This window comes from Pleurodeles waltl, chromosome 6 (assembly GCF_031143425.1).
Source record: "Pleurodeles waltl isolate 20211129_DDA chromosome 6, aPleWal1.hap1.20221129, whole genome shotgun sequence".
Lineage (NCBI taxonomy): Eukaryota > Metazoa > Chordata > Amphibia > Caudata > Salamandridae > Pleurodeles > Pleurodeles waltl.
In genome coordinates, this window is record NC_090445.1 from 77,188,312 (window position 1) to 77,206,224 (window position 17,913).

The 17,913-nt window shown below is 44.2% G+C and overlaps 1 protein-coding gene across 1 annotated transcript in view; it reads right to left on the reverse strand.

The window, feature by feature from the left end:
• LOC138299239 (E3 ubiquitin-protein ligase TRIM39-like) overlaps positions 1-17,913 on the reverse strand; it is a 115,078-nt gene that overhangs the window by 76,926 nt on the left and 20,239 nt on the right. Inside the window, exon 2 of the mRNA XM_069237366.1 lies at positions 2,223-2,318. Within this exon, the coding sequence (XP_069093467.1) occupies positions 2,223-2,318 (96 nt within the window). The remainder of the gene's footprint in view (positions 1-2,222; positions 2,319-17,913) is intronic.

Here is a 17,913-nt window from a genome sequence, read left to right on the forward strand (position 1 = left end):
TGGAGACCCAGGACAGCAAGTGGCAATCAACACAAATGTTGCCACAACAGATATGGGGAAGAAATAACAGAGAGATGGATCTGGCGTAGGCCTGGATGAGAAAAGACAGTCTGTCAAGAGAATGTTGTGGAGTGAAGTTAGAGTATACACAATTTTGATATAAAAGAAAGCGTATCTATTTTTAGCTTCAAGGTTCTAGTCATTTCTCCAGAAGTGTTCTCACTTTTTGCATTTCTTCTTTCACTCTTCCAAGGCTTTAGATTACTAGTGCTAGAAGAAGAACTGTGGTGCAAGTTTCTGGTTACAATAGGGGCTTTAGACTCTAGAGCAGAGGATATGCAATTGTTGAAAATTACCACATTGTCTGATATAAAACCTGTGGAGTAAGAGAAGTAATTAGGAAGTAAGTTTGTAAGGTTTGTAAGGGTGGCTGAGCTAGCCTTTGACAAGGGTCTGGATAACTCAGTTGCAGGTTCTGAGCTTCCACATCAGCAGCAATTTCAGCTTCAAGGCTCACATCAAGCCGGAGGCAAAGACTGCCAAGCACCAGCTGGCCCTGCTTCACAGACAAAACCCTTCATATTGGGATCAGACTTCAGATCTATTGAACAGGTGCCAGTCTTGTCATATCTCTAAGGAGACAAAAACCTATTGCTTACATCCCAAGACCCACCTGACATGCGTAAACACATCCCACGTGCACCAGCAAGCTTACCAAAAGTCTTTAAAATTTGATAGCATATACTATCCCCAAAGAACAGTTTTATTGCAACAGCTGAATATTGACACCTCCATGCCATGAAGACAGATCAGGAACCATTGCGGTCAGCTGGTGTCTTACAAATAGCCACACAAGAACAGTCAGAAAGAGACACCTTAACTCCTAAACTGTCAGAGACCAGAGCAAGAACATCCTTAAGTTCTGGAAACAGAACTCAATCTCCAACAAGGACTTTAAGATTCCAAGCCCGACTTTCAGCCCACATAAAAGACATCTGCCACCTCAATGGATGGCCAACTAGTGAATGAAATATTTTGAGGATATTATTTTGAAATAAGACAAAAAATGTTCAAAAACATTTTCATATTCCTGGTTTTCTGCAGACACAATTAAAACTTAAATTACCTTACTATGAATGCTACAGACTATCTAGAACCCTTAACAATTACACAGGAGCAAATAATAATTTGCATAAATTGAGCATATGTTGTTATTTACAACTTGTACAAAAGCAATCGAGAAGGCAGGCGGAGCAGGATTCAGTATACTTCTCATGCCAAGGAATTAATAAGATGGCTATTGTGCAACTGATCAGAGTTTGGTACATATGTCACTTCTGTTCAATACAGTTCTACACTAAAGGCTGAGTGTTAAAACCATATTCTCCCAGAGCATTAGACACAGTAGATTTGTCTGACAAAGAATGAATAATTGTTTAAAGCAGAATAGTGAAAAAAGACCATTCCTTGTACATAATCTTTTACTTTGCAAAATAGATATGAGCAGATGTCTGATGAATCTGGAAAATCTAACAATAATAGTACACAAGATAGTTTGACATCTTATTTACTGAAAGATCAGGTGACAGAAATATGTCCCGCATGCCAACCATTTTAATAAGATGAAAAAAGCAATATTTGGATTTGGGTTTTTACGATTACCTATCGATCTTCACAAGCACCAATGGGTGGATTTACAACCCAGGATTGAGAAACCATCTCCTAAAGTTCCAGCTCTGTTGCCCATCAAGGACAAGCTTTAAATGCCCTTGTGGTTAAGAATAGCAATGAAAGGAAGTTATAGAGGAAGTTGGAGCAATTCAGGCAGTCCCAGTGACCACCTTCATATTACACGTGCAGGAACACATATCAAATAATGGATGCTGTGGGAGACTGGAGACTACACTTCTAGGATTCCTGAACATGTAACACTCCATTTAAATTATATCCTTGCTATATTCACCCTTTGACTATGTGGTCATCTCCTACAAAAAGGTAGCTATTTATGAATCAGGGATACGGTTAAACAAGGACCATCTTTAAATAATATCCAAACAATAGCTACAGTAACACCTGGATCCTGGGAGTGACACTATGCTTTTTGTAGTCAAGCAAATCGCAGGTGATAGTTTCACGGTCAGGACAACTCTGAGCCAGGTACGCCCAACACCTAACACAAATGCTGTGGTTATGCTGGAAACTGGTAATTGTTCTTCCCTCACCTCTAGATGTTTCGCTTTGGTCTCTTCCTTGCGATGCAGTTCAAGCACATTGTTCAGCTTTGTCTTCAAAGGGTTTAGACAACTCCAAAACTTCTCCTGAAACAATAAATTCTGTATTTTCACATCCATAAAGATATAGTTTTACAGTAACACAGCACAATGTACAAATATCCTACTGAGGCTGAGATACCTACCCTACATTTGTATTTTATTAACATTGTTCTAGTCTGTTACTGTTACTTATTCATTTGGACAGGAATTTTGATGATTAGCATGTTGTCTGCAAAAAGATTATGTTGATGGGTGAGTTGCCAAAGGCACTATGATGCTTGGGTTAGGTACAGAGTTTATGATGCTGTGCATGTTTTTCTAGAATTGGGGTTGTGATGATGTGGAGCACAATAGCTGGTACACCATTTATAACAGACATCTCCAACAAGTAGCTCATCAGCTACCAGTAGCTCTCCGGTGCCCTGTGAGTAGCTCTCCTGTGTGCAGCCCAAGCTACAACTATAGAAGTTTTTGCTTGGTTGAAGTATTATATGTACAAAAACATTTAAAAGCATAAATCCAAATTGTGAATGTGTGTATTGTCAGTACTCCTAAGGTGTTGTTTGGAGAAAAATAGTTAAATATTCAAAATGTATTTGAAATTATTATTTGAGTTGGAGAGATTTATTACTCACATTATTGCCTTGGTGCCAGGAGCGTTGGAGCTATGTCTGTTATGTATTACATTCCATTTAGAGACATTCCAAATTGATAATACTTTTTTACTTTATTGCTGACCAACCCACCTAATGCACTGATGTGATCACTGCTGGCAGTATTGTATGGTGTGGTCACCACTATATCACTAACATTAGTACCTCGAGATGAATTTTATTGAACCTAAGTAGCTCCAGAAAAGGTTGGAGACTCCCGATTTATAATGATAAGCATGTTGTGATAGTCTGGTGATGGCTACTTATTAGTCAGTGGAACTATGATGGACATGTTCTCCAGCACATGGTTTCTGACGATGCTTGGTTTCACTAGGATTCTGTGATGCAGACAGGACAAGTTGTTCACTCCACCTGCACACGGGCAAAGAGGACGTGGCAGCCTTTTGGTATATAAAGGACCAAAATACCATAAGGAATAGTGACTCAACAGACATGATAGAATGGAATAAAATAGGCTGGCCGAATGACTTCAAGTTAGGGGCTATACCAGGCCAGAATGACAAGTAGGCAACTTACTCTACACTACCTACAGGCTATCTCTGCAGTCTGCCTTAACCAGGGTCCCTTGCTTCCATATATGTGGGACATTTTAAGAAGGTGCATCTGCAGGTTGAGCAGGTCAATGTATCAGGCACCTGGCCATCATTCCTTTAATTTATGACTTCATTATTTCTCAGCATTTATGATTATATGACACCACAAGTTTTGATAGTGTAGTTTTAGTTACCATATTATACTTGTATGTTGGATAGTATGCTATGTCATGCAGATGTGTAGACTGCACCATCACCGGTGAGGGTATCCTGGCGCTGAGCAGATTTGAGTCCAGCCCAACCTAGGGCTTACTGGGACTACTCAAAAAGCCAGGTCTTCGGATTTTTGCAGAATCTGAAAAGTCAAGAAGGGGCTCTTTTGTGTAGCAGCAGGTCATTCCATTCTTTAGGTGCAATGTAGGAAAAGGCTCAACTGGCAGAACTGGCTTTCTGTAAGCGTGAGATTTGTGCAAGTAGGAGCCCGGGCGATTGGAGGTTTCTGGAAGGTTTGTTAAAATAGATGTGATTGTTGATTTATATTGGGCCTGTGTTATGTAGTGCCTTGAAAGTGTGAGGGAGGAGTTTGAATTGTGCTCATTTGACTGGGGATCCAGAGGAGCTCCTTCAGGTGTGGTGTGATGCAATTGCAACGTGGGAGTCTGTGAGATTCTGTCCAAGGAGTTGTGAATGTCTGCAGCCTTCTGGTGAGTGTTTTTGTTGATCCTGCAATAGAGAGTGTTCCCATAGTTTAGCTTGCTTGTGACCAGGGCCGTGTGTGACAATAATATCAATTTGTAGTGGGTACCTATGGTACTTACACCTTATACCAGGTCGAGTTATACCTTATTAGTGTAGTGTAGGCAGTGTCTAGAAGCCAGGGTCTCTAGAGGTAGCTGTAGCTGAGCAGCCAAGGCTTATCTAGGAGATGTGCAAAGCTCATGCAATATCACTGTAGTCACACAGTACTCACACACGAAAGACACTCAGTGTTACAAAAATAAAGGTACTTTATTTTGGTGATACAAATACCGAAAATGCCATAGATGCTATACTCCCTTAGGAGGTAAGTAATACACAAATTATATACACCAGTATGCAAAAACAGGTGTAAAAACAGAAAAGTGTGCAATTAGTGAAAATAACAATAGTCAAAATGGGCCTGGGGGAACACAAACCATATACTAAAAAAGTGGAATGTGAAAGTCGGGTTCCCACCTAGGCAAGTGTAGTGTGTAGAGGGGAGCTGGGAGTACTAGAAAACCCTAAAGGTAAGTACTATAACCCGCCCCAGTGCCCAGGAAAGCAGGAATAAATCACAGTAACTTTCCCATAACACACACAGAAACGAGAAAGAAGATTGTGCTTATTTGAGAAAGTGAATGTTGAATTCCATTTTTGGCTCCATGGTGTGGGGTGATCTAAAAAGTGGACAGGTTTGTGGGATGCTGTGGAGGTCTCTGCTGACCAAGACACCTGCTTTTCTTTATTATTTTCCCTTCCGCTTCCAGTAACTGTTGCTCCTTTGGTGGGGGAGTCAGATCATCAATCCTTTATAGTTTCAAGAGCTGCCACAGTAATCCCACTCCTTCCACTTCCTACCTTCATCTGCATCTCTGTAAGATGTGGTCCACTGTCTTAAAACATCGCACCTAGCACAGGAGTGGTACTAGTTGTTGATGGCCACTGAATCAGTTAATCATGCATTTTGTGGTTGGGAGAGTGTCACAGAATGTGAAAGTTACAGGACAGTTGATTAGTTCTCAAGGTAAGTTCTAGCTATTTCGATCAATACTTTGTTACAGGATTTTAGACCAACCAAGGATGGAGCTTGCTGTGGAGGGGAGATGTGAGCGTAAAGCATACAAAAAATTAGGAAGGTAATCCTTGCATAAATCTCAGTCACTAGTGAATTTTCAGGGACACGTCCCAGTCCATTATTATTTTGCGCACCATGCCACCTCAGGTTGGACCCAGCCATATGCAAATCAGCCTTGACCCGACTCCAGTGGTAACAGTCAAGCCCGCACTGCTAGGCTAGGTCCTCCCTGAACTGGACCACAAGCAACCCAGGACAAGTTTCCCCCTAGTTAGGTGCTCATCAGCCAGGTATAGCTGGGTTCCAATGACAGTGTGCACAGGACCCACGTCTGGGCGTACAAGTCTCACTTCCTGTAACACACTAATGTATACAAAAAAGCAATAGCAGGAATGCTTGAATCAATCTCGGCCACTGGTAATTACTCGAGCCCACTTATTCAAGCATTCCACCATCACTTTTTTGTATACTTTAAAGAGGAGAACCTTCCTATCAATCAAGACCAGAAGCCTGAGAAACCTTGTGGGCTTTGATGTGAGCGCTGCGTGTTCCAGGACAGGAGGTAGCCCAGCTGCTGTTCAATCAAAATGTGGATTCAACACCATCTGTCTGTACCTCTTGGGGCTCAGGGAGAAGTTATTGTCTATAGTTTCAAATGGTGAGCCTGCTACATTCCTGACCTCCTCCTTGCTGGAGGCAAATATGTGTGTGTCCCCCTTGCAGTTGCTCTCAAAGCCCTTGGAAATTGCCATGACTTCTAAACCCAGCCTGGTAGGTGGTGGAGCAGCCCTGAATCTAAAACAATTTTACTGAATCCATATCCATCAAGTGACTTAGAGGTATATGCATTTTAACCACAGGTTCTGTGCCTCCAAATCGCCTTTCTGCGCCTCTGGGCCTGTGGGAACCCATGCCCTGTAAAAATGCAATCATGGCTGCTGGTTTCTTGGAAATGTTTGAAGCATTCTGTGCCCTAGCGTGGGGAATCTGGAGTACTAGAACCATCCACAGTCCCCCATAACCACCTAATGGGGTTGAGGTCTGTGCCTGGGGACCAGATGTTTATGTAATTTATACAGTGCATGGTTGCCCTCCCATGGCTTCCCAGCACTAATGAAGAGCCACTGAACAAATCCTGTGCCAAGAACTAGATCTTTAACTGTTTCCTCAAAACTGCTTAGCTTGAGCAATGATCAAGCTGGTGAGGTAGAGGAACTACAGAGCTTACAGGTGAAGAAATTAAAATATTTCCCCCTCAGTCTCGTTCTTCTGAAGGGCAGTATTCATTATCAAGGTGAAAAGTAAGATCACCTACAATAGTTAGGTTTGCAAAATTCAAAGCAAATGGCATCCAACAATGCCTGAAGAAAGAGGGTTTTTAGGTTGGGGTTGGAGTATATACCAGAGAGTGAAATTGTGAGATATCTTAAGAGATCAAAAGACATTTAGTGGTAAATGCAGTTCATAAGGCTTCAGGGGAGTACCTTAATGGGCAGCACTTTTTGACTAGAACATTTTTAGGAAAGATATACCAATATCTCATAAACTTTATAGTATGATTACACAAAAACCTGATAAAGATACTTTGAATAATAGCACAAACCCTCACAGTTTACATAAAGAAATGTCTACCAAATACAAACAAGATGTATGTAAGTATTGAAATTTGGATGGTGTGTCTCTTTGGCCAAAATTAACCTGCTAATGTTGTTGTTGAAGAAAGAGAAAACGTAGATGTTGTATCAACTCGAGTTGGTGGCTGTCTGAACAGTAACAAGTAAAGAACTAAGATTGTACAGTGCTCTATTAGCAACTGTTAATCCAAAGTGACAATTTCAAACTTTGCAAACAACTCCATTGAATATCACTGACCAAAGGCCCTCACAATAAACTTTTTGTATAGCATTTAGGGGCTAAGCGATATAATAACATTTGAAGCTCTATGCGGCCTGAACGGACCTAGAGATCTCTTTCTTTGTTAATCACTAATTTATAACAGTTTTTAGTTTTGGGTGTCCAAAAGGTTTTATTTTTATATAAAGTAAAGTTTTTCTACGTTCTGAACGTTAAACCCTTATCAGTCTCGAGTAAACCATAACCTGCTCTGCTCACTAAGAGTGCCAAGTGCATTAGAGGAATAATTTGTAATTCAGTCTGGAGTTTAATACTATGGTAGGCTCAGGAAACTGTTGGTAAATGACTCCAGTTGTGACAATTGAAGCAAAGTTACCCCGACTGTCCTGTGCTCAAAGAAATCAGGTCTCACTGACTTGTGTACCTTGTTTCCCCCACACCTATTGTGCTGTGCAATTGCTGTTTAGTGGTATCACATGGAGTTGTCCCCTCTTTCACTAGAAAACCTGAATAAATTAAATATATTGTCCTCCTTTGTGCCCTGGCCGTTGTTGAGAAAACAAAAAAAAAAAATATATATATATATATATATATATATCCATATGTATGTACCACATAGATATACTTAAGTTCCTATTCTCTCATGTGTTATCTGAATACCACCAAGGTATCTATTCCTGTCCCTGACCAAGCTGCTTGTTAATGTGCTCCCTCTCATTCACAGAATGGTTCCCCCTCCTTCACATTACTATTTCACCAGGTTTCCCTTCTGACCTCTGACACCTATGCCAGCTGTGCAAACAAACCTCTCCAAGCCATGTTAAGTTTAGCTCTGCCTCACACATTAAGTTCAGCCCATCAGCAACTCACAAACAAAGTCACAGCCCCCTTTTGCCTACTGTCCGCCTGTTGTCTGTTCACTGGTTTTTCCCACACTGCATAATGTATAATTGTACTCTGTGGTCTTACAGCTTGTGTATATGCAGCTTTTTTATTTTGTATATGCTTGCCCATGTTTGGAGTATATCCCCTTTAGGGGTTTTTGCTGTGCCAGCACTTTCTAACACATATAGCTGCATGACAAAAATGACTCAGGGCAGAAGATGCTTGTTTGAAAGGCATAACACTGGAATGTGCTTCTGCCTTTGCCTGTCAATAAACATTGGTACCTCAACAAACATTTAGGTGGTCATTTTGACTTTGGCAGTAAAAAATGGCTACCGCCGCGGTGACAGCTGCCAAAATACCACCACTGCAGCTACCATCCATCTTCCATATTATGAGCGCTGCCGGACTTCCGCCACAAGAAGGGTGGAAATCCGGCAGTGTTCATGGTGGCGGACGATGGTAAGGTGGCGCTGCTACCACCAGCACCGCCACACCAGTAGAACGCTGCCAGCCGTATCATGACCTGTGATACGGCCTAGCAGTGTTCTGCTGGTGGGGTGCTGCTGGCGGTAGCAGCTCCCTTTCCCGTTCCCTGCCGGAAGACCTCCTCGACTAAGGTAAGTTGGGGTTCCCACAGGGGAGGAGGGTGGGAGGGTGGGGGGTGTTGTGTGTGTGTGTGTCGGAGTGTGTGCATGAATGTGTGAGTGAGTGGGTGAATGCGTCTGTGTGTGTTGTGTTGTTTGCGTGGTTGTATGCGTGTGAGTGAATGCGTGTAAGAATGGTGAAGTGAGTGCGTGTCTGCAGGTCAGTGTGGTTGTGTGTAAGAATATGTGCGAGCATGTCTGGAAGTATGAGTGTATGTGTGCGTGTATGCCAGTGTGAGTGATTGGGTGTATGCATGGTGCATGTCTGCGGGTGTGTGTGTGTATGGGGGTTGGGGGGTGAGTGAGAGGATTAGAGGGGTGGGAGGGTGTGTTTGGATCAGGGGGTTGGGGGTGTATGTGAATGTCAGGTGGTGGGGGGCTTAGTGTGTGTATGGCGGTGTGGGTGGGGCTTTGGATGGGGGGAGTCAGGTGTGTGTTGGGAGACTGGGGGAGCTGCCTACCAGTGACAGGGACGGAATTCCCTGTCACCTGTAGGACCTACCGCCATGGTTTTCGTGGCATTGCTAACGCCACGAAAACCATTGTGGTAGGCAGGCTCATAATGCCACCGGCAGCACTGTGCCGGCCGCCGGGCTGGAGATTGATATCTCCGGCCCGGCAGCTGATACCGCCATGGGAGTCTGAGTGGAGAAGTGGCGGATTGGCTGCAGCCAACTCGCCATTCTCATAATGTGGCGGTATGTACCACCAACCTGCTGCCGTTACTACCGCCACATTTACAATCACCACCGGGGTCATAATGACCCCCTTAATCTGTTCTGGTGCCTTGCCTGGTGTTAGTGTTTTCTTTGTGTCACTCTGAGGGGGTTGGAAAAGTTGTTTCCATAACAAATAGGGTCAGAAGTAGGATGCAGGAGATGTCACCACCAGTAAGTGAACTAAATACCTTGCCGTTGTGGCCTTTCAACGCTTACAACATAGCTGGTAGTAAAACTGGGAATTGAGGTATAAATACAAATATAGCTGGCAATTAAACTGGGGACTAAGGAGTAACTAAGTAATCCATATCATTAAGTTAACTGATAGTAGCTGATACTTTCAAAGGATCATACAATCACGAAGGAGAGCCTGAACCAGAGAGAAAATTAGATTTTTGTGTTAAGGGAACTCCAGAGAAAACAAGAAAACTCCTCTGAGGGTGTAGCTTGGGAAACATTTGGTCAGCTGGCACCGGAACACAGGGAAATGATTTTGAAATGTGCACAAACAAATAATCTGTCATTGATCAATGGCTGTATTTGAATTATGTGTTGATTAACTGCAATGTGCCCCTATCTTTCATTGCAATGTTTCTTTGAATTATATGTAAAGTAGAGCATTACTTCATTATAGAAGAAAAACTGTTTATGTGGTGTCTCTAAACTGTCAACTGCTCTTGCTCTTGATTTTCTCTATCTCTCTCTCCCAATGTATAACAATTTGTTTCCTGCTTGACAATTCTTTTGCAGGATACAACTGTTGTGTTTCTCTTTCAGGGTGTAAAATTGTGAGGGAAGGGCACAATGGTCAGTTGCAAGTCTAAAGGAAAAGTTATGGTGGTAAGACCTCGAATGCTGAAAAAAACTAAAACGTTGTTTAAACAGCTGACAGAAGAGAAAGGTTTTAAATGACCACCAGATAGCCCTGTAGCTCAGGTTCTAGAAGATACAAATTGTCTGGTATATGTAACACTTTTCTGCACTCTAGTCTGGTCTTGAAAGAGGAATAACAGGAGGTAGCCTAGATTTGGTTCTCTTGAGAAAGATGATATTGAACACTTAACAGAGTCTATAGAATTACAGGGTGACCCATTATGAAATACACACTATATAAGAGATTGCTTGCAGCAGTAGCTTTCAATCGCTAAAACGAAAGCCCTCCTTTCAAGAAAGAAGGGCCAGGAAAATGTCTCCACGGAGTCCAGAGACTCTGCAGTAGCATTAGTGAACAGAGTGCGAAAAAACTAATAAAAAGGAGCTAGAACTAGCAAAGGATTGGCCCACAACAGATAGCCAATGTTTATTAGAATTAAGTAGCTATGTGCAAAACAGAGCAGCATTTTTTGTCACTATGTAACCACTGTGGCTTGGTGACAGCAGAAGTAGACACAGTTAAAGCAATGCCACTACTTCTAGAAGGGCTGCTGCTCTGCTGTGTATTTGGACTCACCTCTAAGTGTATATTGACATAAATAAACTGAAGAAACTGTTTATAACCTCAATGCCTCAGAGGCCTTTATGTCAAACTAAGGTGAGGGAGCAGACAATGAGCAAATAGCTGGTAGTACATAGTGAATTGAATTCCTGGAGCACAGGTAGAGACAACAATGAGAGCAGTCCCATAACATTGGAACAAAGCATCCATTCTGCAGGGCATGTTCTACCCACACCTCATTTCCCAGCCCCTCCTCAAACAACTTCAATTTACACATCACTTTCAGACCCCTATATACACTGTGAAAGCAATAACACACACAGGCAGGCACTGGGGCCAAAACGAAGCTTACCAAGTGCCCCTTATTTCCATATACCCTAGAAGGTGATTTAACTAGGGTATCTGACATGCCAACTAGTTCCAGAGAAGGTGGCGCCTCAACACTGGTTATGAATAAACACCTATTGTTTTGAGGGGACATACCGCTTGTTTTGAAACCCCTGCTCCAACTTCGTCTTTTTAGTCTAAGGGAGGACTAGGACTGAGTGCAGAAGAGAAAAACAATCAGGAGGAACGCGAGCAGTTAGCTCACCTAAAGAGGGAGGCAGATAACTTCCAGGAGGAGGTGAACACTAAAAGGGAGAGAATGCAATACTCTATTAATAAACTTCAGGATAAGATTGATTACAGAGAACGACTAATACTCACAAACATGGGCACTAAAGGGAAAAGGTGAGAAGTCAGATACACTAAAATGACTCAACACTAAAATGACTGCACCAAAAATAGTGTTAGGGGTACAGCAATGTTAAAACCATGGACCCCCTTGGAGGCAGCTCAGATGACCAAGAATGCCCCAGACCCATTCACAGCCAGTGTGAAATATTATGAATGGCTTCATACAATATGCATTGCCTATACTCCCCTTCCCAGAGACATAGAAATGTTTCTAAAACTAGGATATGGTAGCAGATGGTCTTTGGTGAAGAGTATGTTCCAAATTCCACAGGAAAGAGATTGGACAATACTGACTAAAAATATGGATGTCACAGAAAATAGATTGATGAATTGGTTAGAGTCTGTCAGGGACACAATAAATGGCTTAGCAGTGAAACATGGTGATTTTTCTCAAGTAACAGCCACCTTGCAGAAGTCAGGCAATTCAGTGGCTGATTACATCCGATGCATGGTCATTACATCCGATGCATGAAGCATGGGATAATAGTGCAGGAATGGCATTTAAAATATTGGCGTCAGACACTTTTGAATGGATTATTAGCATCTGTAACCTGTAGCTGCAAACTGTCGCACCCTGACTGGTCTCCATGACTGGTAACTATGGAAAGGGATGGTATTTTCAAAGTAAAGAAGGACTCAGCTAAAACTGACAAAGGGATGATGTTGCAGCAAGTACAAAGAGCACAGGAGCCAGATGGAATGTACTATCAGGGGGCACAGCATTGACAGCATGAAGGACAAGGATATCAGAGAAGAGGCAAGAGTAGGGATCAGTGCTATGTTTGCCAGAGGAACAGGCACTGGGGACAAAATTGTAAAAGTCATAGAGGTAGAAGAGATAGAAATGACAGAAATTACAGGTTTGAGAGAAATGATAGAAATGGGTATGACAGGGATGAGGTCCATCCTTCAGCAGCACCTATGCCTAGAGACATCAAGCAACCACAGCACTCTCTGAGAAACCCTTTTCACGAACAACATGGATCAGCATAGGACCACACGGAGAGAGAGACGACCCAGGCAGCAGAAAACAGGCAAGCACAGTGCCTAATGATGAAGGTATTAGACACAGCTGAGGAGAATCCCATGTTCCACATTATTTAAGGTAGGAGGTAAGGAAATTGATTTCCTTATTGACAGTGGTGCTACTATATCAGCAGTAACATTATACTTTTCAGAAAATGGGATTTACTTAAAAGTACCTGAGGACAGGTTAGAATTGGCTAATAGAGCACTTACTGTTTGAAACTTAAGTGAGAATTATGTGTTATGCACAAACCTTGTCTTGTCTAACATCTACCAATGGACTCCGTTACAGGGAGATTTCTAAAATTACATGTTTCAAGAGCTGTTTAAATACAGCCCTGACATTGAGAGAGACTTGGTTATTAATTTAGTGTAGTTGGCATTAGTAGCAGGGCCGGTACACTGTACTGCAGCGTTTTCTACAGGGCCAGTGCCTGAATGGTATGCCTACATGCTAGACAAATATTTGTACTGGACAATGGAATTACACAAAGACACATTGTATGTAGTCAAAGAAGGGTGTGCCGTGAACATTGAGCTAAGATCACAGAAGAGAGGTTATATCAAGTGCCAGCTTCAGAACCACACGTGTCTATAGCTCATCTCTCGGCAAATCCCTCCCTCCCCTCTCCCCGATGACGCCAACAAAGCAGCATGCAATCCAAATGCATGGATCACCGAATGCGCGCCGACACTCTAGCCCCCCTCCGGCTGACATCAGCCAAATGCGTACCTAAGAAAGGCAGCTGGTTCACCACCGAACTCCAAGAATCAAAACGTACCTGCAGATGTTTAGACAAAAAATTTAAGGAACGGCCAAACCAGCGAAGACCTCGCCTTCTTCAGAGCTGCAACCGCCACCCACCACTGAAACATCAAGAACGCAAGAAAGGACGCACTCCAGGATCGCATTAACTCCTCCACACACAACTATAAGGAACTCTTCTCTGTCATCAATGAGTTTGCAAAACACCCCACCGAAGCCACCAGCATACCCCGTCACAGGACCTCTGCGACAAACTTGCCACCTTTTTCCACTGCAAGATCCAGGACATCTACGACAGCTTCCTCCCAGAAAATCCTGGCATCAGAACCTGCCACCGACGCCCTCCCCCCCCCCAGAACCCACCCAGACTATCCACAGCTGGTCCACGCTCACCACAGAGGAAACAGCCAGCATCATGAACAGCACACACTCTGGAGCTCTGCCCACAACACATATACATCAGAGCCAGTGCATTCATCGCCCCCAAGCTCCGAAACACAATGAACTGCTGATGATCAACACTGGCAACTTCCCCGAGGACTGGAAACCTTCGGCCAACCCATCAGAACTAAAGAATTTCCGGCCCATGTCGCTGCTACCCTACCCCGCCCAAGTACTGGAGAAAGCAATCAATGCACAACTACGGACTTTCATCAAGGCCAACAACTCCCGGGACAGCTCCAAGTCTGGTTTCCGCAACAACCACAGCATGGAGACAGCCCTCCTGGCAGCCATCGATGATATCTGTTTACTCCCAGACTGCGGCCACACCGCAGCACTCATACTCCTCAACCTCTGAGCAGCCTTAGACACTGTCTCCCACAGCACTCTACGCACCATACTCCATGACATAGGAATCCACAGAAGAGCCCTGGAATTCCCATCCGGGAGGACTCAGAGGGTCAGACTCCCACTCTACACATCCAGACCCACAGAAGTAAACTGCGGGGTTCCCCCAAGATACTCACTGAGTCCCACACAGTTCAACGAATGCATGGCCCCTCTTGCAGCCATCATCAGAAGCCACGGTATGAACATCGTGTCATATGCCGATGACACACAACTCATAATTTTCCTCACCGAAGACCCAGACATGGCCAAAAGGAACTCCTACTCAGGAATGGGAGCTGTTGCCACCTGGATCAGGGAGAGCTCCCTCAAGCTGAACTCCGACAAAACTGAGCTCATCATCTTCAGAAACACCACCTCAGCTTGGGACAATTCCTGGTGGCCAACATCCCTCCGCGCCCCCACCTGCACCAACTAAGCACGCCCACAACCTAGGCATCATCCTCGACTCCTCCATATTCGTGACCCGCCAAGTAAACTCAGTCGCCTCCTCCTGCTGGCACACAATCCTACACTCCTCAAACTTCAGAAGATCTGCAGATGGATACCAGCAGACTGCAGGACAGTCACCACTCCTCCACACTTCAAGAAGCTGACAGGGACATTGGGTACTGCACCAGCTTTGGGATGCCTGATTACAAACTGCCCTTCCATCTCTATGTGTCAAAGCAAAATGGCATTGCAAATGGTGTGCTGCTACAACAGCATGGCTCTGGAAAAAGACGTGGCATATAACTCTGTGACTTTGCCTTCAGCAGTGGTACACTGATGGTTCCTCCAGCAGACTAACAGACTGGTCATCCGGCTTGTTTGAGAGCAGTGGGTGCAGCAGCTGCGATGGTAGAGAGGGCGGCTCCCATTGTGATGGACTACCCTTGTATTGTTTATGTGCTGCATTTGGTTCAGGTGTTGTTGTCATCAGCAGCAAAACAGCATTTTTCAGCTGCCAGGTGCACAGAATATGAGGTCACGTTGTTGTCTAACACAATATCACCATTAAATGATGGCCACCTGTTAATTTGGCAACATTATCACCTGCACTAGCTGATTCTGATGAGATCCCTGGCCATGATTGTGTTGTGGTTGTAGAAACATGCACCCACCGAGACCAGATTTACAATAGACACCATTAGAAAAGGCAGACTATGAGTGGTACACTGATGGTTCCTCCAGCAGACTAACAGACACCGATTACTGAGCAGGGTATGCTATAACAACCGTAGACATCATAATAGGAAGTGCAGCTCCGCCCTTGGCACATCTGCCCAGGAAGCTGAGCTTTATGCTGTAACAAAAGCATGCTTCCGAGCTGAGGGGAAAACTGTTAACATTTATACTGACTCACATTATGCATTTGAAGTTGTCCATGATGATGACCAGCTGTGGCAGTATCGTGGTTTCATAATAGCAGCAGGGCGCCCCATTCAATATGGCTTTTTAATAAAGAATGTGTTAAAAGCAATACTACTACCTAACATAGCGGTCATAAAATGCAAGGCCCATACAGGAGCTAATACCAAGATAGCCAGAGGTAACGCCATGGCTGACACAGCAGCGAAAGGGGGAATGTTACAGCCAATACAGATGGTGCCACTAATGGGAAAAAGCATTAAAAAAAAAAAGCTTATTCAGAGACAATTGTTGCTAGCTGATGTGAAGGAAGCAGAATGGTCTGCAAAGCCACTTGAGGAGAGAGTGTGGATTTATGCTGGATGTGAGCAAAATTATGACGGATTGTGGGCCCACCAGGATGGGAGAACTGTGGCTCCACACAGTATGTTCCTCACTCCTACAAGGCTTGCTCATGGACCCGCTCACATGGCATAAGGGAGGATGAATGAGCTAATGAGACAGGAATGGTTTGCACCAGGGATAACAGCCTTCACTGCACAATTCTGCTCCCAATATCTAGTCTGTCCCTAACATGCTAAAGGGTGGTCCCCTGCCAGTACCAGAGGGTCCCTTTACCAAAGTCCAAATAGATTTTGCCTATATGCCCCCAGCGAATGGATTCAAATATTTGCGGGTGTGTGGATCAATTTTTAAAATGGATAGAGGTGTTTCCCTCAAGGAAGGACGATGCGGCAACTGTTGTGAAATGCATGATGAAAGATATCATTCCCCAATTTGGGGTCCCCCAGGGCATAAATAGCGAAAGAGGGGGTGATTTTGTGGCTGCAATTGTGCAAAAGATGTGTGTCTGTTTGGAAATAGAGTGAAAACGACATGCCCCTTACCACCCCCAAAGTTCAGGACAGGAAGAGAGGATGAACTCCACAGTAAAAAATAGATTAGCAAAGACAACTGATGCAACAGGCCTGAAATAGCCTGATGCGCTACTTTTAGTGCTGCATGCCATAAGGGCAACGCCATCTAGAACAACTCTTTTGTCCTCCCATGAGGTACTGAAGGGTCGGTCTATGTCCATGGGGTTGAGGTTGCCTCTCCCAGCATCTCAAGCAGCACTGCTGTGGACAGACGATGAAAACATTTCTGACTATGCTAAAAGCTGTCAACAGTCTTGAGACATCACCATCTTCAGGTGAAGGAAGCTTTGTCCCATCCACCCCCAGAGCCCACACACCCTTTTAAACCTGGAAACATGGTCATGGTGAGAAAAATAAAAATAAAAGATGTTCCTCTTAGTTCTAGGTGGGCTGGTGAAGCGGATGGCGGTGAGGGTGCAGGAACGTCCTGAGTGGATTCACGGCACTAGGTGTAGATCCGCACCAACAGGACAGAGGTGGCTGCAACGGATGAGAACCTGCAACCTGTGTAGCAGAGCAATAAACCAGAAAAAGGGGAGACAGACCTGACCATTCTTAAGAGCCATGCTGAGAGCCCCTCATCAAGTGTCACAGGGATGTGACACCAACTGATGCTGTTGAGTGAAGTACACAATGCAGTCTTGAAGAAAGGTGATGGTCGCACCTCCATAAAAATAGACTGAAGAGGACACAGCAGGGCAGGTCCATGAAAAGGCCCCTGAACAAGATGACTGCCGACCAGGAAGAGAAGCAGAGGACAGCACGCTGTGTGTCATTGCCTTACTGACACTTGGAGAAAGTGGCTTAGAACAGAAAGAAAGACTTCATGTAGGAAAGTACCCTCTTTCTTTGGCATGGTCACCCCCATTTTCTGTCAGTTGTCAGTGTGTTTGTCTGTGTCCACTGGGATCCTGCTAATCAGGACCCCAATGATTATGCTCTCTCCCTTCTAACTTGGTAACTTGTACCATTTTCACTCCACATTTGGCATACTGGTGCCCCATGTAAGTCCCTAGTATATGGCACACAGGCACTCAGGGCACTGGGGTACCAGGGAATCCCCATGGGCTGCAGCATGCATTATGTCACCCATGGGGAGCCCATGCAAGTGTTCTGCAGGCCTGCCATTGAAGCCTGCGTGAAAGGGTGCATGCACCCATTTTCACCATAGGCCACTGCACCAGGTCACTGTAAGTCACCCCTATGGTAGGCCCTCCTAGCCCAGAGGGCAGGTGCAAGTACCTGTGTGTGAGGGCACCACTGCAATAGCAGAGGCACCCCCACAAACTCCAGTGCCATTTTCTTTTTATTTGTGTACTGGACATAGGTCACTACCTTTGTCCAGCTACATAATGGTAACTCCAAACATAGGAATGCTTGGTATCAAACATGTTGGAATCATACCCCAATACTGTTGCCAGTATTGGAAGT